Genomic DNA, 27,291 nt, shown 5'->3' on the forward strand with positions numbered 1-27,291 from the left:
TGTAAATTCATCTAAAATGTGAGATTAACTGTCGCGTGTCTGTTTTACGTCTGTATTTTGTTTAAAAGAAGACGGGAAATCTCAGCTACTGTTACACCCACTACTACAGAAGTCATTCTCTGTCCCATTCAATATATAAAAGTTGCACTACATCTGGTTTGTCCAATCAAAGCCACAGAAATCTTTAACTTTGCGCGGCTTGTGAACGGCTGCTAGGGGACTGGGGTTGGGTCACCATACATCGGGAATGATCCGTTAAACTCATACCGGTTTTCAAATGTGCAGATGTGACACAACTCTCCGTTCAATTTTCATGCTGAGTCTGAAAACTTTAACATAAAAAAATATCAAGAGTTGAAGTGCACTGAGTTTCGTTTGCCCCGCCAAGGTGGATGCAAATCCTTTTTGCAAACTTTGCTGAGGAGAACTCGCCGTCCAGCAAGCTAATTGGGGGAAATCAGAGGAGGCACATTTCAGTCCTTTATGGCACGAAACGGCACCAAACTCAGTGAGGGTAGCTTAAATCTAATGTTGTGGAAAGTGTTTTATGGAGGACAGTGCAGACATGGATTATGATGGTGATCAATTCATCATGGCAACTCTGAATTTACCACCTCTTGCTTTCCTGACATCACCCTCCTCCTCCTTCTCACCGTTGGTGCTCCTCTTGTGCAGCTCCTCTTTGCCGTTCTTGCTGCCGCTGCTGGCCGTTGTCCTTCGGGCCGAGGAGCTTTTGCTCGTGTTCAGCTTCCCGGATCCGTTACTCGACACCGAGCCTTCCTCCTCGCTTGGCAACCTCCTTGTTGTAACCATGGCAACACAGAGAGATGAAAAAAAAGGGGCACTCGTGAGATACTTGTAAACAAACAAGACATCATCTCATAGTTAAAGCAGACAACAGAGGAGGAAAAAAAAAAATCAATGAGTCAGCTGATAGGGAGCGTTTGCTGCTTTATTAGGGGATTAAAAACCAACTGCCTCCACATGTCAATAGCTCCCAGAATGCAAAGTGGTGGTGCTTAAATGTAAGAGACAAAAGAACAAAAGTACATTGTCAGAGAAATACAACTAATCAATTGACACAAATCTCTGCTATTATTAAATATATTCAAAACTCAACTACAGGAATTCACTTTTGTGTATATTTGTGTCTCGCTGTAGAACCTGATAACAAGACAAACGTCTCTGTCCTTATGGACGGTTTGGTGACCAGTCTATCCTCTCCATTTTATTATCATGATAACTCAAAAATACTAAATACAGATACAGATTCTTTACTGTCATTGTAACCAGTACAGCGAAAGGTAAAGTGCAACCTCTCAGTGCAAATATAAAGCTGAGTAAACCACACGCAGACTTGAACAGTCTGGAGAAGTAAAGGAAATAAACATAAAATTTAACACAATGAAAAAGGTGTGCACAGAACACAAAATAAAAAAAATACATAAGTACATAAGAGCAAAAAAGAGATTACATATAAAAAAAGAAAACTATGTACAAAACTGTGTATATTTCGTTGGCAGTGGATTTTGCACATAAACAAATATTGCAGTCATTTCAAATGTGTCATGTGACCTGGCTGTTTGGTTCCAGTGGCATTCAAAGCTCTAACAGCAGTTGAGTAGAAAGTGTTTTTCAGTCTATTTGTTCTTGTTTTAATGGTCCTGTACCGTCTGCCTGATGGCAGCAGCTCAAATAGAGAGTGTCCAGGGTGAGATGAGTCCTTTAGGATGGTGTTTGCTCTGAGACATTAAGAGCCATGAAGGTCCCCCAGTGAGGGTAAAGGGCACCCAGTGATCTTTTCTGCCATTTTGGTGACCCTCTGGAGATCTTTCCTGTTTGCCCCCATGCAGCTGGTAAACCACGTACACAGGCAGTATGTGATGATGCTCTCCAAGGTAGAGCGGCAAAAAGACACCAGCAATCTCTGGTTGATGTTATTTTTCCTGTGGATTCTCAGACTCCTCTGGAGTCTTTGCTGTGCCTTCTTTACCAGGTGTGTGGTGTTCCTGTCCCAGGTCAGTTTCTCCTCTATGTGGACTCCCAGGAAACTGAAGTCCCTGACCCTTTCCACACAGGTCCCCCAATGATAATGAGCTGAATGTCTATTTGGTTTCTCCTGACATCTATGATTAGTTGCTTGGTTGTGGATGTGTTCAGGAGCAGGTTATTTTCTGTACACCACACCGTCAGCTGTTCCACCTCAACCCAGAAGATGGACTCATCTCCTCCAGTGATACAACTGACCACTGTGGTGCCATCAACATACTTAATGAAGGTGTTGCTGGTGTCGATGGGGGTGCAGTCAGATGTTCGGTCCTCGAGCTCTACCTTCCTGACACTCTTAGTTGTCTCCCTGCTCCAACACAACTGAATCCAATGAAAGGCTCATTAAAAGCCTGCTAAGGAGTCTTTCATTGGATTCAGGTGTGTTGGAGCAGGGAGACAACTAAGAGTGTCAGGAAGGTAGATCTCGAGGGCCGAATTCGGGCACCCCTGATGTAGAGGGTGAAGAGCAGCGGGCTCAGCACGCAGCCTTGAGGGGAACCGGTGCTGAGTGAGAGAGCTGTGGATATGTGAGGACTGATCCTGACTCTCTGTGAACCATCTGACAGAAAGTCCTTAATCCAAAGACGTGGAATGAGGTAGACCGAGGTTCAGCAGTTTCCTCACGAGGCCACAGGGGAGGAAGGTGTTGAATGCTGAACTATTATCAAGGAAGAGAAGACGAGTGTAGTTACCCTGTTGCTCTGGGTGGGTCAGTGTGGTGTGAAGGGCAGCGGTCACAGTGTCCTCTGTTGACCTGTTGGCCTTATAAGCATACTGGTATGGGTCTGACGTGGGGGTTATGAAAGACATGATGTGACTTTGATGCACCAGAGCAACCAAAATCCAACTCTGTTTTTTTATGCCATATCCTACAGCTTTGTCTGCCACCTGATAGATTCTTGGTGGATGACAAATGGATGATGGAAATGAAAAGCAGGTTTGGTGGAATTTGCATGTGGCTTGCCTGCATACCTGCTGAAGATGTCTGGGATAGTTGCAGGAGGAAACAGAATTTCATCACTTGTATTAAAGTTGGTTAAATGCCCACCTGAAATTAAATTATTTTTTCCATATTAGATCGTCCCTGACCCTAGAGACTTTTTAATCTTCTTTAAAAACTTACTTTTTTCTATGGCATTTCCTAAATGAGCAGATGCATCTCTATTCACTATTCTATTTTTTATTCTATATTGTTTTTTATTGCCTGCTGCAAATTTATTGTTATTTTTAACTTTTTTATTTATTTACTTATTATTGGGGTGTAACCTGGTGCCCGTTTTTATTGTACAGCATTTTGGTTGACCACTGTCATTTTAAATGTGCTTTAGAAAAAAGGTTTTGGTTGACTTGAGTTGAGTGTTTTGTTGAATGAGCAGATCTGGTCTGTTTGTGTTTTCATTAAGTGTTTGCTGAAGCGTTGTTTCCTCCGTACTTGTTGGAGTGTGAAATCTCTCCACTCACACTCAGGTGCTCGACTGGCCGACGGGACCGTCTTTGGGAATAAACTCCTGATAAAGTGTGTGTGCACGTAGCAGTTGATAAAGCTGATTACGACACTATAGCAGCTCATCCAACACTTTACATGCTCATCGGCGCTGCTCTGAAAGACTCCCTCTGGCACCAGGTTATAAATATACATGTGTTTATCATCCTGGAGAAGCAAAGCAAAACTAATCCCACCTCCATTCACTTTTCCTTTCATGGTGTGTAAGTGTGTGTGTGTGTGTGTGTGTTTGAATTAGCATTTCTACAAGCGGAAGGCTGCAAACTTTCTGAAAGAAAGAGTTCAGCACCGCGTGTGGGCGTGTGTGTGTGTGGGCGTGACCTCTGGCACAGAAATGTCAAAATTTTCATTAGAACTCGCGAGTCTTAAAGAAAGTTACTGGCAATAAAATTACTCTTGCATATTTTTGCAAGTACATAAATCTACATGGCTCCCAGAGATGATTGGAAACTATAGATTAAACTAGAAAAGCACTCAGAATCTGTACACCTCCAGTGAAGTAATAACTGCCTTGTTTTTTTCTCCTGTGCCAGTTCTTTATGATGTCATAATGCAACAAGTTGAATCAGACCTGTGATGGTTTTCCACTGTTACAGAAGCTTAAAATGAGCAGTTACTGGTGTAAATTTGGTATAGCCAAACGTGTAGGATGTTAAAATGTTACATAAAGGTCCAACACATGTTCAGAGCAAATCGTAAATGAAAAGCATCAGAGGGCTGATGTAAACGCTGCACGCTGCGTGTAGCTGCCTCTGCCATTTGCACTGTGCACACTGCAATACAGCCATGATCCATAATTTGTGTTACCAATCAATCACAAATATTTTGCTGATCAATACAAACTTTAGATCACTGCTTGCCTCACTGATTGTGGAGATACAGCAGGAAATATGTTCTTCACACCATGTTTATGCTGACTTGACCTTTGTTGGATCATCTTGAGATACCTGCCCAAGTAATATTTCCACCAAGAGAGAATAACATCCTGTTAGCATCGATGTGCAGGGTAATGAGACATGCACAAAAAAATAAATATTGTGATGAAATATCACAATTTAAGCTTGGATTGGGTTATTTTTGATGGACGCATGGTTAGTTCAAAAACCATCAGAAATCTGAAAATACCAAGATGATTTCTATTTTTATAGTTCTTGGCTATCTCTAAATTGGGTAATTTTGTCTCTTTTTAAAAGTAAATATGCCTTTCACTTTGTGTGGTTTAAAGGTTAACATGGCTGCTTTAAGTATCTCGAACATCTTAAAAAAACAAACACAACATCCACAATCTTGGTGGTGTTTGAAATAAGTGTATTTGTGGAAAAGGTGACCTCGTGGAAATCTGCTGCTGGTAATTCTGGGTAATGAGGAGAGGACTCAGTTAAAATGACACAAATCTGAAGTTGTGCAATTGTCCTCTCATTGTCAACACAATAATGTGTTTTTTCCTCACTTAATGTTGGCCATTAAAAGCAGCACTGCTGACTTTCCGTGATTCATTCTCTGAGGTCAGAAAATGTGGGGCATGGCATGGAACCAGCAGCCGCAGCCGACAAGGCCGGTGAAACGATAATGACAGCGTCTAGACGGAAGGATATTTATTTCCTGGAGAACGTGAGATCAGGTGCAGCCGAATCATTCCAAAAAAAAAAAAAAATTGTGCCAAATTAATTTGAACGACACTGTTACAATCAACGGCTCAGCCAGGCCGCACACGCACTGCAATTACCTCGCTGTGTCTGCAAACACTTCCTGCTTAGCACAGGACTTGTATTCAGTCTGTCAGGTTGGGCTCCGCTTCCCGCCGGCTTCTGTCTGACTTAACGCAACGCAAACACACCTTGATGTTTGGTGGAGCTGAAAAGCTAGCATTTGGCTCTGGCTTGTTGTCTGACTGAAACTGCTGCCTCAGAACGCAGTGAGGCTTCCAACTGGAAACACGATGTGCGTGCGCTCTACGTTAATTGTTTCCTCTGGAAACCAGCGGGTCAAGCGGTTCTGGCACAGGTGGTCTGTACAGTAAACTAGTTAGTCGCTGATTAAGAACAATTTTTGCAGAGGAACAATGACCAGTGCAGCCATTGCACCATCAAACTGGTATTTTGGTGGATAAGCCCTCGCAGGGCCACAGGAGAATAAGTTTTGGTATTTCTGGTATTCTTTAGTTTGTTCTAAACAACACGGAAAAGCACAGAAAGGTAATTTTTATGTGATTGCTAACAATCTGAGGTGTTGGAATTCCACCGTTTTAAATGTGCATTGGTACGCTGAATGCAATTAATCAATTCGCTCAACCATGACTGTATTAAATGGTAATAATGTAACTCGTGCATCATTCCACAAATGCATTTTGCCAGATAATCATTTTCTGATAATTATCACAAATTTGCCAGGAAATGTGCACAACAAATCACAGCCAAAATGGCACAGGAACATTTCCCGTGTTCCCGTAATTAAGTTTCCTGTGTGGTTTCACCCGCTAATGTATCAAATGAAATATCACACATTTTCTTTGCAAAATTGTCTGAGAAATGGTGAAACTGTATGGGTAAATTTCTGTGTAATTTCACAAGCTATTGTAATTACAACAGTAATTACATTTACTGTGCAATATCAAATGCTTTGTATTAATTACTACAAATGTGGTTAAAGTTCATGTGAAATTTTGCTGCTACTGTAAAAAAAAAAAAAAAAAAAAAAATCAAAAAAGTGATTAAGATTCCCATGAAATTCTCCCATTATTGTAATATTTATTACAATACTAATTATGTTTCCCGGCTATCATTATAATAATAATATTAATAATTATAGCAACAGCGGTTAGATTTCCTGTGCAGTTTTCCCCACTGCTATAATAATTATTATAAATTTACTGAAGAAAACTGCATGGGACATAACATGTGAACCTGCACGGGAAAGTTTATCATGTAATTTCAGCAGCATTTGTAATGATTACTTCAACAGTAACAGTACTTCCCACATAATTTCACCCGGTTTGTATTCCTTATTACAAAAGTGATTAAATTTCACTGCCAACTTCTCCTGTTACTGTAATAATTACAACAAAAGCAGCTAAGTTTTTAAGATTTTTTTTTCCCAATTTCTCCTGCAGCTGTTGTAATAATTATTACAAAAATGGTTCATTTCCTGTGGAATTTTGCCTGGGCTTGTAATAATTACTGCAATAGTGACAACAGGAGTTGCAACATGAATCCAAACCTCAAAGCCAAAAAATCTGAAGTGGTGGGCAGGTACACTTTAACTTTTGAAAATGGTGACCGAGACCGCTGCATCGCGTAAACGTAAAAGAAATGAGGCTGTGATTGGCTTACCCTCCTTTGTGGATGTCTGCAGAAGGAGGCCGCTTGCTCCCGGTCCCATCCTGGAGGATCTTCTTGTCCAGTGACAGTGAAAGTGGAGCATCTCGCACGGGGAGCCCCAGCACCAGCGTCTCCTTGGTAACAGAGACAGTTTCGTCACCGGCTCGGCCCATGTGTTTTTTGGCGTAGTCGAAGCCCTGCACAGGCTGCCAAAGGGAAAAAAATCAGAGCTTCAGATTTCTTTTCTCGTTCAGTCTTACTTACATCAACGTTTTCACAAACTGAACATGTTTTACAGCTCTTCAAAATCACTGCTGGACAGAGTGTCCTGTTTCAAGGTCCTGCCGGTATTTGAGATGTGGCGGAGGCTGCACCTGTCCCGTGACTGGGTGTGACCTTGTGTGCCTTCAGAAGACACGCCCCCAGCAGTAATTTGTGTGTAAATCTTTGTGGCATTCCCTTGGTGGCGAGGAAGATCATCTCTTGAAGGATTCCCAGACGGGATGGTGACCATGGAGAAAATCTACATCCAGGGTCTATCTGGAGACGCCTGTGCATGGGTTCGTTTCACATGGGAATGTTGTTCCACACTGATGAACACACAGATTCTTAGCCTGGTACGATTGCTGGGAAATCCGAGATGATTGGGGTCTGAGGACCTGCGGCAGCCTTCATCCAGCTTCACAGCCGTTGGGTTACAAGCCATCATTTCCTCCACCTGATCTTCTTTTGAGGACTTCCTGTTTCACTAGAGCCCTGTTACCCATCTCATGTTCAGGGCTCCTGTTGGGCCTTCATGGTTATTGTAGCGGCCACTGGACACACAAGGTCTCCACTGTGTTTCACTGCAAAAGGCGATCCCCTGCTCGACCTGTTATCCAGGTGTTACAATGCAGAGGAGGGGTTGGATTTTGACACCCTAGTACTAGACTGCATTTCTGAATGAATGAATGAATGAATGAATGAGTTTATTTGGCACATAGACATAGTTAACAAAAAAAAATCTCATAAAACAAAAACACTCAAACAACTTCACAGTTTTGTGCGGCCAAAAAGGTGTAGGCAGAAGAAAAAGCGTATAAAGCTTTACAGCTTATTTGTGTAGCACTTTTCTATCTGATGCCAACACTCAAAGCACTTTACAATAATGCCTCACATTCAAACACACACGTGCATGCTGCCATGTAAGTCACTCAGCTGCACACTGGGATCTTCGTGGTGGCACCTCAGTAATTTCCTGTCTGATTGGAAACTGAAGCAAGGATCATCAGGTCTCGACCCCACCACCTCACTGGTTTCACAGCTGGCACTACTGCTATTTTTTTCATCCACAAGTTTGAAATGTCTTTTAATCCCAAGGGAGACCTGGGAAAAGCTCATGGAGTCATGTGGTCACTGGACAGAGGTTTTTGGTGATACTTATAGCTTAATCATAATAAACCCATAACACATTTATAGGTTTGGGTATCGAGAACCGGTTCTTTTCGGGTATCATTAAGAAATGATTCCATCCACCAATATCAATAGTTTTTTTGCTTAACGATTCCCTTATCGGTCCTTTAGAGTGGCCGTTGTTTTTGAGGGTGTTTGTCGGGAAAATGATCATTCCTCTACATTGATTACAGACCCTGCAGCGGATCTGTAATCAACTGCTTCTGCAGCGCGACTCCACTTTGAAGCATGAACCAATGAAGCAGTGCTTCGATCTGCTGCTTCATTGGTTCTTTGATTCGCTGTTCTTTAGAAGCGGCAAGTCCACTTCTTAACCCCTCTCAAAGCCATTAAAATATGTTAATCGTGAGTCACTTTTGTGTGGATTAAAGTCACTAATTGGGACTCTTGTCTTGTTGCAGTCAAGAAATGAGAATCGTCCTCCATTCTGTTGCCACAGCTCCAAACAATGTGCGGCTCTCTGCTGAGACAGAGTCCAGTCAGAATTAATAATTTCAGAATGAATTGCCGCTTTAAATAAAATGACACGTCTTTCCAAACGCTGTAATACAGACAATAAACTACAATCAAACAACTAAAACATTTTTTTCCTCCCAAAATGAGACGTCCTGCATTCTTTATGAATTACATCTTGACGTGCAGCACAGCCAGCTGCAAGAGCTCAGCTCAGTCATACGGAAAGACATTCATGCCAATAATGTCTGAAAGGAAATGCTTCGGACAAAAACTACAGATTTTGTTTTTTTCTATTTATGTCCAGAGATCAAGGATCCACCGTGCCGAGTTTATTTATGTCCAGAGTTTAAGGATCCAGTGACCAATTTCATATTTATTTACTTTAAGACTCAATAAAATGTTGTTGACATAGAAAACCTGTAAACCCTACTTTTAGTACACATAAAATTCACAAGAGGTATTGATAAGGGAACCGATAAGGAATCGGATTGATAAGAAGAATCGATAATGTTCTTGCTCTTGCTTGCCTCTACTGGTGGTTGGCTCTCACTGCGGTATTGTATCACTTCATGTTCCGGAGCACAGCGGCGTTTTTCTGTATCTGTTAGCTGTTTAATCTGCGCAGTTAGATTGATCTAGTTATCTAGATTACGATTTGTTTCCCAGTGTAATCTTCACGTGCCTTAACTAAAGCACTCCTTCTGCTGAATCACCTCTAAATTATTTACACATTATTCACTTTGCGTGTTTTTAGGAATCCGCTAGCTTAGCGCAGCTACTAGCTCTTAGCCGATTTAGCATGGCGGCTTCTCCTGTCTCTCCCGCACTTTTCTGCTCTGGGTGTGAAATGTTTAGTTATTCCTCGGCCTCCTTTAGCAGTAACGGTACTTGTAATAAGTGTAGCTTATTCGTAGCTTTGGAGGCCAGGCTGGGCGAATTGGAGACTCGGCTCCGCACCGTGGAAAATTCTACAGCTAGCCAGGCCCCTGTAGTCGGTGCGGACCAAGGTAGCTTAGCCACTGTTAGTTCCTCTCTGGCAGATCCCGAGCAGCCGGGAAAGCAGGCCGACTGGGTGACTGTGAGGAGGAAGCGTAGTTCTAAACAGAAGCCCCGTGTACACCGCCAACCTGTTCACATTTCTAACCGTTTTTCCCCACTCGACGACACACCCGCCGAGGATCAAACTCTGGTTATTGGCGACTCTGTTTTGAGAAATGTGAAGTTAGCGACACCAGCAACCATAGTCAATTGTCTTCCGGGGGCCAGAGCAGGCGACATTGAAGGAAATTTGAAGCTGCTGGCTAAGGCTAAGCGTAAATTTGGTAAGATTGTAATTCACGTCGGCAGTAATGACACCCGGTTACGCCAATCGGAGGTCACTAAAATTAACATTGAATCGGTGTGTAACTTTGCAAAAACAATGTCGGACTCTGTAGTTTTCTCTGGGCCCCTCCCCAATCGGACCGGGAGTGACATGTTTAGCCGCATGTTCTCCTTGAATTGCTGGCTGTCTGAGTGGTGTCCAAAAAATGAGGTGGGCTTCATAGATAATTGGCAAAGCTTCTGGGGAAAACCTGGTCTTGTTAGGAGAGACGGCATCCATCCCACTTTGGATGGAGCAGCTCTCATTTCTAGAAATCTGGCCAATTTTCTTAAATCCTCCAAACCGTGACTATCCAGGGTTGGGACCAGGAAGCAGAGTTGTAGTCTTACACACCTCTCTGCAGCTTCTCTCCCCCTGCCATCCCCTCATTACCCCATCCCCGTAGAGACGGTGTCTGCTCCCAGACCACCAATAACCAGCAAAAATCTATTTAAGCATAAAAATTCAAAAAGAAAAAATAATATAGCACCGTCAACTGCACCACAGACTAAAACAGTTAAATGTGGTCTATTAAACATTAGGTCTCTCTCTTCTAAGTCCCTGTTGGTAAATGATATAATAATTGATCAACATATTGATTTATTCTGCCTTACAGAAACCTGGTTACAGCAGGATGAATATGTTAGTTTAAATGAGTCAACACCCCCGAGTCACACTAACTGTCAGAATGCTCGTAGCACGGGCCGGGGCGGAGGATTAGCAGCAATCTAGTGGGCGATTTTAACATCCACACAGATGCTGAGAATGACAGCCTCAACACTGCATTTAATCTATTATTAGACTCTATTGGCTTTGCTCAAAATGTAAATGAGTCCACCCACCACTTTAATCATATCTTAGATCTTGTTCTGACTTATGGTATGGAAATAGAAGACTTAACAGTATTCCCTGAAAACTCCCTTCTGTCTGATCATTTCTTAATAACATTTACATTTACTCTGATGGACTACCCAGCAGTGGGAAATAAGTTTCATTACACTAGAAGTCTTTCAGAAAGTGCTGTAACTAGGTTTAAGGATATGATTCCTTCTTTATGTTCTCTAATGCCATATAACAACACAGTGCAGAGTAGCTACCTAAACTCTGTAAGTGAGATAGAGTATCTCGTCAATAGTTTTACATCCTCATTGAAGACAACTTTGGATGCTGTAGCTCCTCTGAAAAAGAGAGCTTTAAATCAGAAGTGCTTGACTCCGTGGTATAACTCACAAACTCGTAGCTTAAAGCAGATAACCCGTATGTTGGAGAGGAAATGGCGTCTCACTAATTTAGAAGATCTTCACTTAGCCTGGAAAAAGAGTCTGTTGCTCTATAAAAAAGCCCTCCGTAAAGCTAGGACATCTTTCTACTCATCACTAATTGAAGAAAATAAGAACAACCCCAGGTTTCTTTTCAGCACTGTAGCCAGGCTGACAAAGGGTCAGAGCTCTATTGAGCTGAGTATTCCTTTAACTTTAACTAGTAATGACTTCATGACTTTCTTTGCTAACAAAATTTTAACTATTAGAGAAAAAATTACTCATAACCATCCCAAAGATGTATCGTTATCTTTGGCTGCTTTCAGTGATGCTGGTATTTGGTTAGACTCTTTCTCTCCGATTGTTCTGTCTGAGTTATTTTCATTAGTTACTTCATCCAAACCATCAACATGTTTATTAGACCCCATTCCTACCAGGCTGCTCAAGGAAGCCCTACCATTATTTAATGCTTCGATCTTAAATATGATCAATCTATCTTTGTTAGTTGGCTATGTACCACAGGCTTTTAAGGTGGCAGTAATTAAACCATTACTTAAAAAGCCATCACTTGACCCAGCTATCTTAGCTAATTATAGGCCAATCTCCAACCTTCCTTTTCTCTCAAAAATTCTTGAAAGGGTAGTTGTAAAACAGCTAACTGATCATCTGCAGAGGAATGGTCTATTTGAAGAGTTTCAGTCAGGTTTTAGAATTCATCATAGTACAGAAACAGCATTAGTGAAGGTTACAAATGATCTTCTTATGGCCTCGGACAGTGGACTCATCTCTGTGCTTGTTCTGTTAGACCTCAGTGCTGCTTTTGATACTGTTGACCATAAAATTTTATTACAGAGATTAGAGCATGCCATAGGTATTAAAGGCACTGCGCTGCGGTGGTTTGAATCATATTTATCTAATAGATTACAATTTGTTCATGTAAATGGGGAATCTTCTTCACAGACTAAAGTTAATTATGGAGTTCCACAAGGTTCTGTGCTAGGACCAATTTTATTCACTTTATACATGCTTCCCTTAGGCAGTATTATTAGACGGTATTGCTTAAATTTTCATTGTTACGCAGATGATACCCAGCTTTATCTATCCATGAAGCCAGAGGACACACACCAATTAGCTAAACTGCAGGATTGTCTTACAGACATAAAGACATGGATGACCTCTAATTTCCTGCTTTTAAACTCAGATAAAACTGAAGTTATTGTACTTGGCCCCACAAATCTTAGAAACATGGTGTCTAACCAGATCCTTACTCTGGATGGCATTACCCTGACCTCTAGTAATACTGTGAGAAATCTTGGAGTCATTTTTGATCAGGATATGTCATTCAAAGCGCATATTAAACAAATATGTAGGACTGCTTTTTTGCATTTACGCAATATCTCTAAAATTATAAAGGTCTTGTCTCAGAGTGATGCTGAAAAACTAATTCATGCATTTATTTCCTCTAGGCTGGACTATTGTAATTCATTATTATCAGGTTGTCCTAAAAGTTCCCTAAAAAGCCTTCAGTTAATTCAAAATGCTGCAGCTAGAGTACTAACGGGGACTAGAAGGAGAGAGCATATCTCACCCATATTGGCCTCTCTTCATTGGCTTCCTGTTAATTCTACAATAGAATTTAAAATTCTTCTTCTTACTTATAAGGTTTTGAATGATCAGGTCCCATCTTATCTTGGGGACCTCGTGGTACCATGTCACCCCAATAGAGCGCTTCGCTGTCAGACTGCAGGCTTACTTGTAGTTCCTAGGGTTTGTAAGAGTAGAATGGGAGGCAGAGCCTTCAGCTTTCAGGCTCCTCTCCTGTGGAACCAGCTCCCAATTCAGATCAGGGAGACAGACACCCTCTCTACTTTTAAGATTAGGCTTAAAACTTTCCTTTTTGCTAAAGCTTATAGTTAGGGCTGGATCAGGTGACCCTGAACCATCCCTTAGTTATGCTGCTATAGACGTACACTGCTGGGGGGTTCCCATGATGCACTGTTTCTTTCTCTTTTTGCTCTGTATGCACCACTCTGCATTTAATCATTAGTGATTGATCTCTGCTCCCCTCCACAGCATGTCTTTTTCCTGGTTCTCTCCCTCAGCCCCAACCAGTCCCAGCAGAAGACTGCCCCTCCCTGAGCCTGGTTCTGCTGGAGGTTTCTTCCTGTTAAAAGGGAGTTTTTCCTTCCCACTGTAGCCAAGGGCAACTGTTTGTTGTGATTTGGCGCTATATAAAAAAAATTGATTGATTGATTGATTGATAATGGTATCGATATCTTATCAACACCCATCCCTACACATTTATTACTGCTTTACACAGACTTTAAGGGAAACCTGCAGATAGGACCTGCTCCCATCACAGAAATAAAAGGTAATTGGATGGCCCGCCCTCCCCGAACCAGCCAGCGTAATCAAAATGTTGAGAAATAAATGATAAAGTTTAACAGCACCTTTGAAGTCGGGGCATAAAGAGAAGAAAGATTTAAAAAGGCTGCAGAGGACGGGTTCCTGATAAAGCCTTGCTCACTTTATTTGTATTCCTAAAAGCTTTTCAATTTATTTATAAGAAGGAGAGCAGACGGGAAGAGAAAGACCCTTTTCTGGTTACACAACCACACAGATGAAACCCTGATTTGCCTCCCTTTTCTATTTCTGGCTGCTCCAAAAATGGGACGACTAATGCACTTGATGATGCATGCTAAATCCTGAGTGTGTGCGAGGTGCGGCAGCGTGGGCATCCGGCTGACAGCCATATTAAGAATTCATCAGTCACAAAGACAGCCGCGGCGTCAGAGAGCGCCAACACATGCGGCTCACACGCATGCGCCAATGGGGAACGCGCATTTACATACGAAAACAAAAGGAGCAAAAGGTCAGCAGGCGGTAAATCAACCGACGTGTGCGACACGTGGATTAACGAGGAGCAATTGCGATGCTGATGGGTAATGAATGTCAGATACAGAAGCCGGATTCTCATAAATGATGCGTAACCTTGAAAACTGGCCGTGAAATTTAATGATTTGTATTTTACAAACGCCGCCTCAGAGTCTTTACACGCTGACATCTGGTTTCTACTCGTCCAGTACTGTGTTCACCTTCCTTTGTTTTTTTACTCGTCTGTCTGACACTTGACAGGATAAGTCTGAAAGTGACAAATTGATTTTGATGGGGGTGGGGAGCCTATAGTTTATTTAGTTTATATAGCGGCAAATCACAACAAAGCTGCCTCAAGGCGTTTCACACAAGTAAGGTATAACCATACCAACCCCTAGAGCAAGAACACAGGAGACAGTGGTAAGGAAAAACTCCCTCTGATGATATTGAGGAAGAAACCTCAAGCAGACCAGACTCAAAGCAGCGATCTTCTGAGTGTGCTAAATTTCTGATGACTGGAGTTTGGGGATTGGCTTATACTGGGAACAACAGATTTGTTTGTAGGTCTGTTCTGAATGTACACAGTTGATTTATTTTCACTCTTTCTTCCATTGAGAGACAGGATGAGTCTGACATCGTGGTCTTGCTTAGTATAGAGCTCTGACCCAGAATCCCACCAGGGACCACACATCACACACCACATATGTGACCGCCGCTCTCACAGTGCTGCACACTAGTGTACTGTTTATGTAGTTACAGAGGAGGGCAGAGCTTATATGTGTCACGGGTCACATTTTGGTGTTTAAGTTTGATCTCTGTGTTATTCTATTTCTGGTATTATTATCCTCATTATTCTCTATGCAGTTATTTTCTGTTGTGTGGGCCGCTGAAGAGGAGGTACTGCTGGCCCACCACCACCAGAGAGCACCCTGCCTGGAGTGTGGGCTCCAGGCACCAGAGGGCGCTGCCGCCTCACAGGAGCAGCCGGGGTGACAGCTGACACTCATCACCTGTGACAGCTGTCACCACTCATCTGATCTGCATCGGTATATCAGCAAGACGTCATCTCCACCTCTTTGCCGAGATATCGTTCTACCTGAAAGGTAATATCCTCAGCCTGACTGCTTGATAGAAAGCCCTTTTTGTGATTTTTGTGAGTGATAACAGACTTTTTCTCCAACAAGAGGTGGAGGTAGCTTCCCTGCCGTGCAGATTGCTGGGTGCAGACGCACCTACGTTTAATTGTGTTTTTGTTCCTCGCCAGCAGTACCAGGTCCGACACGCGGAGGCAGTGGCCACCTGGGAGTTCGGGACTTGGCGGCTCCAGTATTCCCGGGGTCTGGTGGCGGAGGAAATCGTGTGGTTCCAGTTCTGCTTTGGACAGGCGTCTCCTATCTTCGAGCCTGCCCACACGACACCTTGTAATTTGACCTCTGATCTATTGTGTAATCTGTTGTGTTTGTTGTGCACGTTCGCAACAGTAAAGTGTTGTTATTTGACCTATTCCATTGTCCGTTCATTTGCGCCCCCTGTTGTGGGTCCATGTACTTACACTTTCCCAACAATTTTCCATGTGTTGTTGTTATTCTCTGTGTAATTGTGTAATTCTCATCCACGGTAAATATTCCATGGTGCTTTTATTTTGATATTTCTTCCATATTCATTTCATGTAGCTTAATTTCCTGTTTCTCTCCTTCTGAGTTCATCTGTTTATACCCCTGTCACACATATCCAGAATGGCATCAGTCAGAATGACGATACTGCCCACATCCACAAAGTGTCCAGTCGCAGTTCAAAAACGTTCTTAACAGTCATCTGCGAGAGTCCACATAGTTGGTCTCAATCAGCGGGCGGCCCCATGTGTGTTGCACATGTTCAAAACCCTCTGGGTGCTGTTGAGATGGGACACCTATCCGACGGTGGGCCATGTGTTATCTGAGGACCATCTGACCGCAATTTACATGTTCTGATGGAGGAAAAACATGATCTGAAATGATGTGAACGCATACGAGGGAACCTCGAGATGGATCTGGCATGGCAAAGCCTACTGGTATGACCTGCACGTGCCATGTATGTCCACCTCCAATGCCCCCCCCCACACACACACACACACAACACAAAGGAACTGTTGATATGTACACGTATGTGGCACACTTCATCATGTATAGTTAAGGTGAACAGTGGCTATCAAACCAAAATCACCATGCGCTACCGCTAGGGCTGGGTATCAATTGAAAAAAATTTCAATACCGGTACCAATACCGATACCTTCACTTTGATACCGGTTCTTGAACGATACTTTTTTCTATACCTATTTAATAAGATCAAGTCTAGCAAAAAGAAAATTACATTACACAGAGTACAAATCTTGAGTTTTATTTTTCAGCTTTGGTAATTTTCTACTCCAAGCAGATTTCTTACAGAAAAAATAAACAAAAAATAATTTCCAGTGCAAAAAAACACTTGAAAACTCTGTAGTTTTTGTCAAAAGCATTTCCTTTCACACATTTTGGCATGAATATGACTCCATACCTCTGAGCTGAGCTCAGCCGGCTGCTGCGCGTCAGCACATAATGTCTCATTTTGGGGAAAAAAAAACATTTTGATCGATTGCAGTTTGTTGTTTGTATTACAATGTTTGGAAAGAGTTGTTATTTGATTTAAAGAGCGATTTGCTTTGAAGTTATTAATTCCGACCGGACTCTATCTTTCTAACTTGACTCGGCAGAGAGCCGTGCAGTTTTTGGAGCTGTGTCAACGGAACGGAGGACAATTCGCATTTCTTTCTCACAAGACAGGAGTCCCAGTTAGTGACATTAATCCACATAAAAGTGAGTCACAATTGACATTTTAATGGCTTTGAGAGGGGTTAAGAAGCAGAGTTGCCGCTTCTGAAAAGCAGTGAAGCAATGAACCAATGAAGCAATGGGTCGGAGCACTGTTTCATTGCTTCAAGCTTCAAAGCAATGCACATATTAAGTTGCAGTTGAGTCCGGTGATGGAGATTTTGAATCAGGCTGATCGTGCTCTGTAACGTCCACAGGCAGACTTGAACGCTGAGAGGAGGTCGGCTGTGGACCACTCTTCTTGTACGTGATTGACCTCTGGGTACTGAAACTTGGCACCGAAAGACGAGGCATGTTTTGATACTCTGTACTACCGAAGCATTTCGGACAGTGCCACAAAAGAATCGAAGTTCAGTACCTAGCCCTAGTTACTGTGTGCATGCCACCACAAATCTGAACAGGCTGTTATATCCACAACAGACCTTACAGTACAGATATTTGTCCATTCTTTCCCATAGGCAATGTAAATAATGTGAACTATTGTCTCCATCATATCTCTATATACCACAGGCAGCTGTGCTTCACCATGGTTTCAAGTGCCGTAATTGTCAGGCTCGGAGCTGAACGGATCTCACTGCTGTAATATACAAATTATTACCTGATCACCTTCTCACTATATAGGAAATATAATGTGGTGCCAGGCCGTGAGAGCATTGAAACTCACCACCAACAATGGCCCAGGAGTGTTTCACAGCATAGTGCAGACGTGGAGATGGTGTCACAGACCCAACAGTCCCCCTGCCTTCATTAGCCGCGGTTCACCGATTATCACCTCGTTTCTGCTTCAAACTTCACTCCAGTCATCATCTGTCTCAGTAACAGATATCTGAAGCTTTTGTACAACAATCATTTCCACATATATTCAGCATTATTTCATCATAAAAGACAGAGGAAGCGATCACAGCCCCACGGCTACACGAGCTTCTAGTTGATGCGTTCACTATGCGTCACAGATTAACACCTTGTTTCTGGTAAAACAGCCTAGTTTCTGCTTAAAACTGACTTTAGAATGATTTAAGTGGTTTTACCTTACCTTACCTGATGGTTCTAATAATCCCATTAATCCATTTGATCACTTTGGGTGAAGACAGTCTGTCTCAGATGTGCTGCTGTGGTCCAAAATGACGCATGCGCAGTGGAGGCAGGGCGGGCCAAAACTTTTAGGTAGGGACCGTTTGGTCTGCGATACCAGGACCGCAGCCTGTGGTTAAAAATCCTGACCCGGCTGCTGTGTGCTGGAATCATCCATGCAAAAATAAATCCCATGTGATAATCCAACCATTGTACAGAGTTGTGTTGTGAGCCACAACACACAAAATAACATTAAAGTTCCCTGAAAAGGCTGCATCTGACGCACAGGACAGCATGGCCCACTGCCAGCAGTGTCCAGTAGCTGGCAACGATGCGCACGTGCACCCCCGCGCACACACACACGCTGTGCACACACACGCCATGCACACATAGCTGCTCATTCAGCCTTTACAAACACACACACCCAGCGATCATGTCATCCATCCAGCAGCTACGCACACGCATGTAAGGTCAGTATAGCATTGGGAAGTGGAGAACGAGCACAGATGTGATTGCATGGGTGAGTGAGTGCAGGCTGTCACACATGTGGCGTGAGTCCGATCCATACGTTGGTTGTACTCCGATGTTCAGTACCAGCAGTGACTGTGCAAAGGGAGGAACACAGTGCTCCCTCCCACGCCGGTCCCATGTTTGCCATCCAGACGTCTGGACATTGGGCTGTCTTCAGCACCTTTTATGGCCGTCTGACAGCAGTCTGTCTTATCTAAACTGTTGTCTACCTACACTTTGGATGCCATCATGCAGGTGTGGACGAGGCAATCTGGATGCGTTTTGACATGACTGACAACGCCTCATTCCCTCCCGACTGTGTCGGATTATGTCAATATTTGCTGTGTGGGGCTGGTTCCTGCATATTCTTGGTATGTGTGACCGGGGCTTTACTCTGAAATTGTTTACTCATCAGCCATCACTTACTCATCTAACCATTGCTGGAACCCGTAAGATAACCTGTAAGTTGGAGAGGAAATGGCGTCTCACTAATTTAGAAGATCTTCACTTAGCCTGGAAAAAGAGTCTGTTGCTCTATTAAAAAAAAGCCCTCCGTAAAGCTAGGACATCTTACTACTCATCACTAATTGAAGAAAATAAGAACAACCCCAGGTTTCTTTTCAGCACTGTAGCCAGGCTGACAAAGAATCAGAGCTCTACTGAGCCGAGTATTCCTTTAACTTTAACTAGTAATGACTTCATGACTTTCTTTGCTAATAAAATTTTAACTATTACAGAAAAAATTACTCATAACCATCCCAAAGACGTATCGTTATCATTGGCTGCTTTCAGTGATGCCGGTATTTGGTTAGACTCTTTCTCTCAGATTGTTCTGTCTGAGTTATTTTCATTAGTTACTTCATCCAAACCATCAACATGTCTATTAGACCCCATTCCTACCAGGCTGCTCAAGGAAGCCCTACCATTATTTAATGCTTTGATCTTAAATATGATCAATCTATCTTTATTAGTTGGCTATGTACCACAGGCTTTTAAGGTGGCAGTAATTAAACCATTACTTAAAAAGCCATCACTTGACCCAGCTATCTTAGCTAATTATAGGCCAATCTCCAACCTTCCTTTTCTCTCAAAAATTCTTGAAAGGGTAGTTGTAAAACAGCTAACTGATCATCTGCAGAGGAATGGTCTATTTGAAGAGTTTCAGTCAGGTTTTAGAATTCATCATAGTACAGAAACAGCATTAGTGAAGGTTACAAATGATCTTCTTATGGCCTCAGACAGTGGACTCATCTCTGTGCTTGTTCTGTTTGACCTCAGTGCTGCTTTTGATACTGTTGACCATAAAATTTTATTACAGAGATTAGAGCATGCCATAGGTATTAAAGGCACTGCGCTGCGGTGGTTTGAATCATATTTATCTAATAGATTACAATTTGTTCATGTAAATGGGGAATCTTCTTCACAGACTAAGGTTAATTATGGAGTTCCACAAGGTTCTGTGCTAGGACCAATTTTATTCACTTTATACATCAATCAATCAATCAAAATTTTTTTTATATAGCGCCAAATCACAACAAACAGTTGCCCCAAGGCGCTTTATATTGTAAGGCAAGGCCATACAATAATTATGTAAAACCCCAACGGTCAAAACGACCCCCTGTGAGCAAGCACTTGGCTACAGTGGGAAGGAAAAACTCCCTTTTAACAGGAAGAAACCTCCAGCAGAACCAGGCTCAGGGAGGGGCATGCAAGCATACATGCTTCCCTTAGGCAGTATTATTAGACGGCATTGCTTAAATTTTCATTGTTACGCAGATGATACCCAGCTTTATCTATCCAGGAAGCCAGAGGACACACACCAATTAGCTAAACTGCAGGATTGTCTTACAGACATAAAGACATGGATGACCTCTAATTTCCTGCTTTTAAACTCAGATAAAACTGAAGTTATTGTACTTGGCCCCACAAATCTTAGAAACATGGTGTCTAACCAGATCCTTACTCTGGATGGCATTACCCTGACCTCTAGTAATACTGTGAGAAATCTTGGAGTCATTTTTGATCAGGATATGTCATTCAAAGCGCATATTTAACAAATATGTAGGACTGCTTTTTTGCATTTACGCAATATCTCTAAAATTAGAAAGGTCTTGTCTCAGAGTGATGCTGAAAAACTAATTCATGCATTTATTTCCTCTAGGCTGGACTATTGTAATTCATTATTATCAGGTTGTCCTAAAAGTTCCCTGAAAAGCCTTCAGTTAATTCAAAATGCTGCAGCTAGAGTACTGACAGGGACTAGAAGGAGAGAGCATATCTCACCCATATTGGCCTCTCTTCATTGGCTTCCTGTTAATTCTAGAATAGAATTTAAAATTCTTCTTCTTACTTATAAGGTTTTGAATAATCAGGTCCCATCTTATCTTAGGGACCTCATAGTACCATATCACCCCAATAGAGTGCTTCGCTCTCAGACTGCAGGCTTACTTGTAGTTCCTAGGGTTTGTAAGAGTAGAATGGGAGGCAGAGCCTTCAGCTTTCAGGCTCCTCTCCTGTGGAACCAGCTCCCAATTCAGATCAGGGAGACAGACACCCTCTCTACTTTTAAGATTATGCTTAAAACTTTCCTTTTTGCTAAAGCTTATAGTTAGGGCTGGATCAGGTGACCCTGAACCATCCCTTAGTTATGCTGCTATAGACTTAGACTGCTGGGGGGTTCCCATGATGCACTGAGTATTTCTTTCTCTTTTTGCTCTGTATGCACCACTCTGCATTTAATCATTAGTGATCGATCTCTGCTCCCCTCCACAGCATGTCTTTTTCCTGGTTCTCTCCCTCAGCCCCAACCAGTCCCAGCAGAAGACTGCCCCTCCCTGAGCCTGGTTCTGCTGGAGGTTTCTTCCTGTTAAAAGGGAGTTTTTCCTTCCCACTGTTGCCAAGTGCTTGCTCACAGGGGGTCGTTTTGACCGTTGGGGTTTTTACGTAATTATTGTATGGCCTTGCCTTACAATATAAAGCGCCTTGGGGCAACTGTTTGTTGTGATTTGGCGCTATATAAATAAAATTGATTGATTGATTGATTGAATGTTCCTTTGTTGCAAGATTGTTCGGTTCATCCTGTGCTGACTACCAGTGTTCTCTCCTCCTGTTACAGACCTTTTGCCAACACTCTGAATTCCTGAGTTTTTCCTGACGTCTTGGATTTGTTTTGCATGAAAGATTGTTGCCTGCTGTGCAACTGTGCCTATTGTAACTGTGGGACAACAAAGCCCCTTTTACTTATCTTGCACTGTGGTTCTCTGCATTTGGGGTCTTCTGGCAAAACCATCACAATGTGCCTGTTGCTCTCTGCATTTGCTAAAACTCAGAAAGTGGTGAATAGATTATGATGAAATTATGTTAACAGACATTTCATGAATAAAAAGAAATTTCAGTGGTGAACTGCAAAAAAAAAAAAAAAAAAAAAGTAAATTTCTTTACTATTCTCTTACAGGATTTCTTTTAACTTCTTTCTTTCCTTTTATCTCATTATCCTCGCAGAAGTAGATGTTCTAAGTGTTCTATGTACATGCTCTTTTTTTACACATTCTACATACTTTTAGCTCACGCTGCTCTGATATGGGATCTATGGAGACAGTTTCCATCATATGTGTGTGTGTGTGTGTGTGTGTGTGTGTGTGTGTGTGTGTGTGTGTGTGTGTGTGTGTGTGTGTGTGTGTGTGTGTGTGTGTGTGTGTGTGTGTGTGTGTGTGTGTGTGACCATCCATTCGAGACCTTCTCAACTTGAAACCAGATTGCTGCAGACTTGAGATATTTGGGACATACGTTCATCTGCCAACCCTCTCATGTGAGCTCAGAGGGTGACGACCCTAAACCACTTTGCCTGAGACAAATCAGGGGGGACTTAAATGTGAAAAATACCCATCATCCACTCTACAGTAACTATTCACAAGGAACTTCTGGTCCTTCAGGATAAATCTCTTGTTATTTTTATCATTATTTGGCATTGAGATGGTGCCATTTACAGCCTATTGTACTTTCTCCCTCGTAAAATGTTTATTTTGTTAAATTTTACACAAACCACTTCAGTACTGTTTCAAGACCAGCCAGGGACTGGATCCAATCTCTACAACTTGGTAATTGTACAACTCTTTGACATTGAGAAATTAGTTATTTTGGAATTTGCCCAGTACCTCTAATTAAATGCTGTTAGAGTGTATGAAGTGGTCCAGATCCAATAATTTATCCTGAGCAGACGAGGTGTCGAGTGAGATTTTAGGTGATCCAGATCTGGACTGAGAAATCTCAGATTGCTATAATAACAATAATAATAATAATAATAATAGCAACAACAACAAGTAGGGCAGGGGTTGTGGCCAAGTGGTTAAGTGCGCTTGTTTGCATTGCAGAAGGTTCCAGGTTCAAAGCCACTCCTGCCCATTCCTCCATGTAATGTAGAGTTGCATTATGAAGGGCATCTGGCGTAAAACTTGTGCCAAATTAGCATGCAGATCCACCTCAGAACTGCTGTGGTGACCCCGAGTGAAAACAATGGAGCAGCCAAAGGAACTTACTAATAACGAACACTTGATTTTTCAGTATAAAAGTTGCAGGGCCTCCAAAACTCATAAGAAAAAAGAATGTGCCCATAACTTGGACCTTAATCAATCTGAAGCACTGAATGGTGCTCATTAGAGCTGCAATGATTAATCAATTATTAACTATTACTATTACTATTCAATTAATGAAAAACTATTCTGATAATTGATTCTTTTAAGTGCTTTTTTTGAAAAATATCCAAATTCTCTTATTTCAGCTTCTTAACTATCAATACATTCTGGTTTATTTTACAAGTTTCTCTATCCTTCAGTAGAGACATATGAAGGCATCATCTGTTTTTCACATTTGTCAGGTTCCTGGTTTTATGGGTTGTTTTTGTGTTCCGTCTGTCTCTTGCTCTGTCTCTGTTCTATCTTTCTGCTTGGGTTTTCTCTGTCCTGTTGTGTCTTGCCTTTCTCTCCTGCTTCTTTGGTGGGTGTCTCCCCCTGTCTGGCCACACCCCAGTTCTGAGTTTGCAGTTAATCACCTGGGTGCTTTATACGCCTCACAGTTTGTCTCTGTCCCAGATAGCAAATGGATCCAGGCCACATGTAGTCCAACATCTGGTACAAATCCTGAAAACAGATCCAGTCCAGACAATTTTTGCACCCTGGTCCAGATCCGGCACAGCTCCACTTTACAGTTCTGGAACAGATGCGGACCAGATCTGAAACGGATCTGCAAAAGACCAACCATTTACAGCCCATATCTGGCATGGATCTGGGACAGATGTGGTCCGCATCACAGCACCGTGGCAGGAACAAGTTTTACAGGGGTAAGTTCCGCGGATCCGAGGAAACTGATTTGTATCTGTAACACACAGATCAGTGTCCATGGACTTATAAAACTTGTTTGTCGTAAAGAAACAAACCACTTTGCAATAAACATTTAAAAAGCCTCAGTGATGATCATGATTACATAGTACACACTAACACCCCCCCCCCCCACATGATTCACAGAGTTTTCACAACCATGAGTGCAAATGGATAGTTTCTGCCAAGTGCAGATTAAATTGCTCATCGTTATGCTAACCCCATGTTCCTGCCACGGTGCTTTGATGCGGACCACATCTGTCCCAGATCTGTGACAGATATGGGCTGTAAACGGTTGGTCTTTTGCAGATCCAGTTCAGATCTGATATGGATCTCTTCCAGAACTGTAAAGTGGAGCCTTGCTGGATCTAAGCAAGGGTGCAAAAATTGTCTGGACTGGATCTGTTTTCAGGATTGGTACCGAATGTTGGACTACATCCGGCCCGGATCCATTTGCTGTCTGGGGTCCTTCGCCAGATCGATGTGCCTTGTGCCTTCCTTCCAGCTCAGTTCTTGTTCTCTTGCCTTGCTTTGTTTGCCTCATTGGTTTTTGACTACCTGCCTGTGTACTCCGACCACGCCTTTTCGCCTGATGTTTTTGATCCTGTTGCTCTGTTTGGACTGCCTTTCTGTCTACCGACCCCAGCCTGTTTACCCAGTAAACTTTTTCTCTCCACTGAGCTGTGTTCCGGCGTCTTGCATTTGCGTCCAGCCCGTCCTGCCTATTGAGCCTGATAACATTCTTTTTTGAAATTTTATGAACCTCAGAAATAATTGATTAATCAAGAAAGTAGTCTGTTGATTAATTAATGATGAAAATGATCATTAGTTATTACTGAGTTTTGTCCTGTGTGGTTTCTTTAGGTCAAGCTACACTTCAGCTCCTCCTGTTGCATTCGTCTTGTTTCTTTCCACATCTCCTTCCTTATTCTCTCCTTGTCTCTGTCCCTGAGTCTGTCTCCTGATCTTGACTGACAACAAGTTGCTTTAAGAAACCGCCACGTTTCATCCGACAAACGGCTCACTTTAATGAAGACTCCGGCTGCAGCGCAGCACAGATCAGTCTCCTAGAGACAGATCGCCATTTGTTTTTTTTCTGTTCCATTTAGAATAACAATGGCACAGATCGCAGTGGCAAAGACAGAGCATCAAAGACAGAGAGAGGTCACAAAGAAAATCTTTTACCTCATGGTGTCATTTCAAGTGACTATGAGCTGCACAAAATTACCCACACTTGTTTTCCTTGATCGCACCATCAACCAGAGGCCCAGATTCTTCTCATGTCTAATTTTAACTCAGAGCAAACAGCCAACAGCAGCTTCATGAGGTGCAGCAGATGGACGAGATATGCTCTATTCCCCCTGTGGCCGCACTGATTCAAATTCAGCTCTGGTAGGGCAAATGGTGCAAGAACACAGGAAAGAAAGCGTGCAGGGGAAAAAAAAGTACCCCGGAGCTGGAAGCTTTAAATGGCACGGACGCCGCAAAAACAAAATGCAAAGTGGGGCCGGCTGGTAATGCAAAGGTTAGACAAACCCGGCTGAGGAGAATTTCCTCAGCTGGGTTTAGGGATGAATGATGCATCATCTGAATTTGTTTGTGCAGTCATCAAGCAACACCTGATATCTCAAAATGCCAAAGCAATAACAGGACTCCCTGGTTAATGTCCACCTGCCACATCTGGAGCTGCATCAAGAAGGGCGTCTGGTGTCAAACCCGTGTCACATTTACACGAGGATCCACTGTGGCAACAGTGAGTAAAAGTGGGGAAAGCTAAAAGACATTCACAGATCAGCATGAACCTTCCAGAAGGACAACAATCACTGCAACACTCAGCACAGACACACAGACAGGCTGGTCTGAAGCACCACATCAGGAAAAGGAGCACGTACATTTTCCTGGAGTTTGTCGCTAGGAGACGAGTGGAGATCAAGCAAAATCTGAAAGGCATGCAGCAGCATCCTGAACAAAAACCTGTTCCACAGAAAGCAAAGACAACCTAAGCACGGCTTCGGGACAAGTGGAAATATCCTTGATAGACCCAGTCAGAAGTGGGACTTAAACCCAAACAAACCTGAAAACTGTTGACCAGCAAAAATCTGCCAACACTGAATTTGACACAGGTTGAGAGGACACATGGAGACGAACGGAAGGACTCCTCTGGGTGCCTGAAGTTTATCGCACCACATTCAAGTCTCAAGGACAAAAACAGGCCGGTCAGGTGTTTCCTGAGCTGACAGGACGTCCTGCCACTGGGTGGCTAAAATCACTGAACACACCATTGATGTGCCGATGCCGACCGTGCCAACCTACAGTGCACATGGTGCTTGCGATGGGATCACAGGACTGACAAGGATCCCTCACACCTCAACTATGCACTCTTTGTCCTCCTTCCATCTGGTACATGGCCTTAGGTACCACACCAGAAGTCTCAGATACAGGTTTTGCTCCCATAGCACAATCATCCTCCAGAACTCTCAGACTCAGTTCTAGCCTCCGTGAATATTGAGGGGTTGTAACTCTCAGTGTGACAAAAAATGTGACATATTCTGGAAAATACGTTACTTATCATAATAAAATGTCAAATCAAAACAATAAAACAAAATTTCTGTGCCTATAAAACAGTTAGTGTTGCATGTCAAATGCAAATAAATCCAAAAACAACAGATATAACTAGAGCACCGTGCTCGTAAAGCGCAAACATCCACCAACACTAGTTTCCATTTACACAAATTTTTACCTTGGAAACATTTTCAAGGTCAAAGTCCTGTTAGAAGTGGCTTTTCATACGCTAAAATATAATACAAAAAAAAAATCAAAAGGGCTTTTCAATATATTAAAATCAAATATCTGTTAAATCCGACGTGGACATGGATTTAACAGACGTGCTCCTCCACGTCGAAAGGAGTCAGTTGAGGTGGCTCGGGCATCTTTTCCGGATGCCCCCTGGACACCTCGCTGGAGAGGTGTTCCGGGCACGTCCCATTGGGAGGAGGCCCCGGCGGAAGACCCAGGACACACTGGAGGGACTACATCTCTCGGCTGGCTTGGGAATGCCTTGGGGTTCCCCCGGAGGAGCTGGGGGAGGTGTGTGTGGATCGGGAGGTCTGGGCGGCTTTGCTTGAGCTGCTGCCCCGCGACCCGACTCCGGATAAAGCGGAATAAAATGGATGGATGGATAATGTTAAATCCGCAATACAGATTGGATGGGGATCAGA

General features: G+C 42.7%; 1 protein-coding gene across 2 annotated transcripts in view; it reads right to left on the bottom strand.

Moving 5' to 3' along the window:
• The window catches only part of kiaa1549la (KIAA1549-like a), a 235,322-nt gene that overhangs the window by 56,855 nt on the left and 151,176 nt on the right, over positions 1 to 27,291 (bottom strand). For both annotated transcript variants that reach the window (XM_034177216.1, XM_034177217.1), the window contains exons 14-15: positions 6,883 to 7,076; positions 654 to 799 (exon numbers count right to left, since the gene is read on the bottom strand). In XM_034177216.1, coding sequence (XP_034033107.1) covers positions 654 to 799; positions 6,883 to 7,076 — 340 coding nt within the window. The remainder of the gene's footprint in view (positions 1 to 653; positions 800 to 6,882; positions 7,077 to 27,291) is intronic.

This window comes from Thalassophryne amazonica, chromosome 8, assembly GCF_902500255.1.
Source record: "Thalassophryne amazonica chromosome 8, fThaAma1.1, whole genome shotgun sequence".
Taxonomy (NCBI): Eukaryota; Metazoa; Chordata; class Actinopteri; order Batrachoidiformes; family Batrachoididae; genus Thalassophryne; species Thalassophryne amazonica.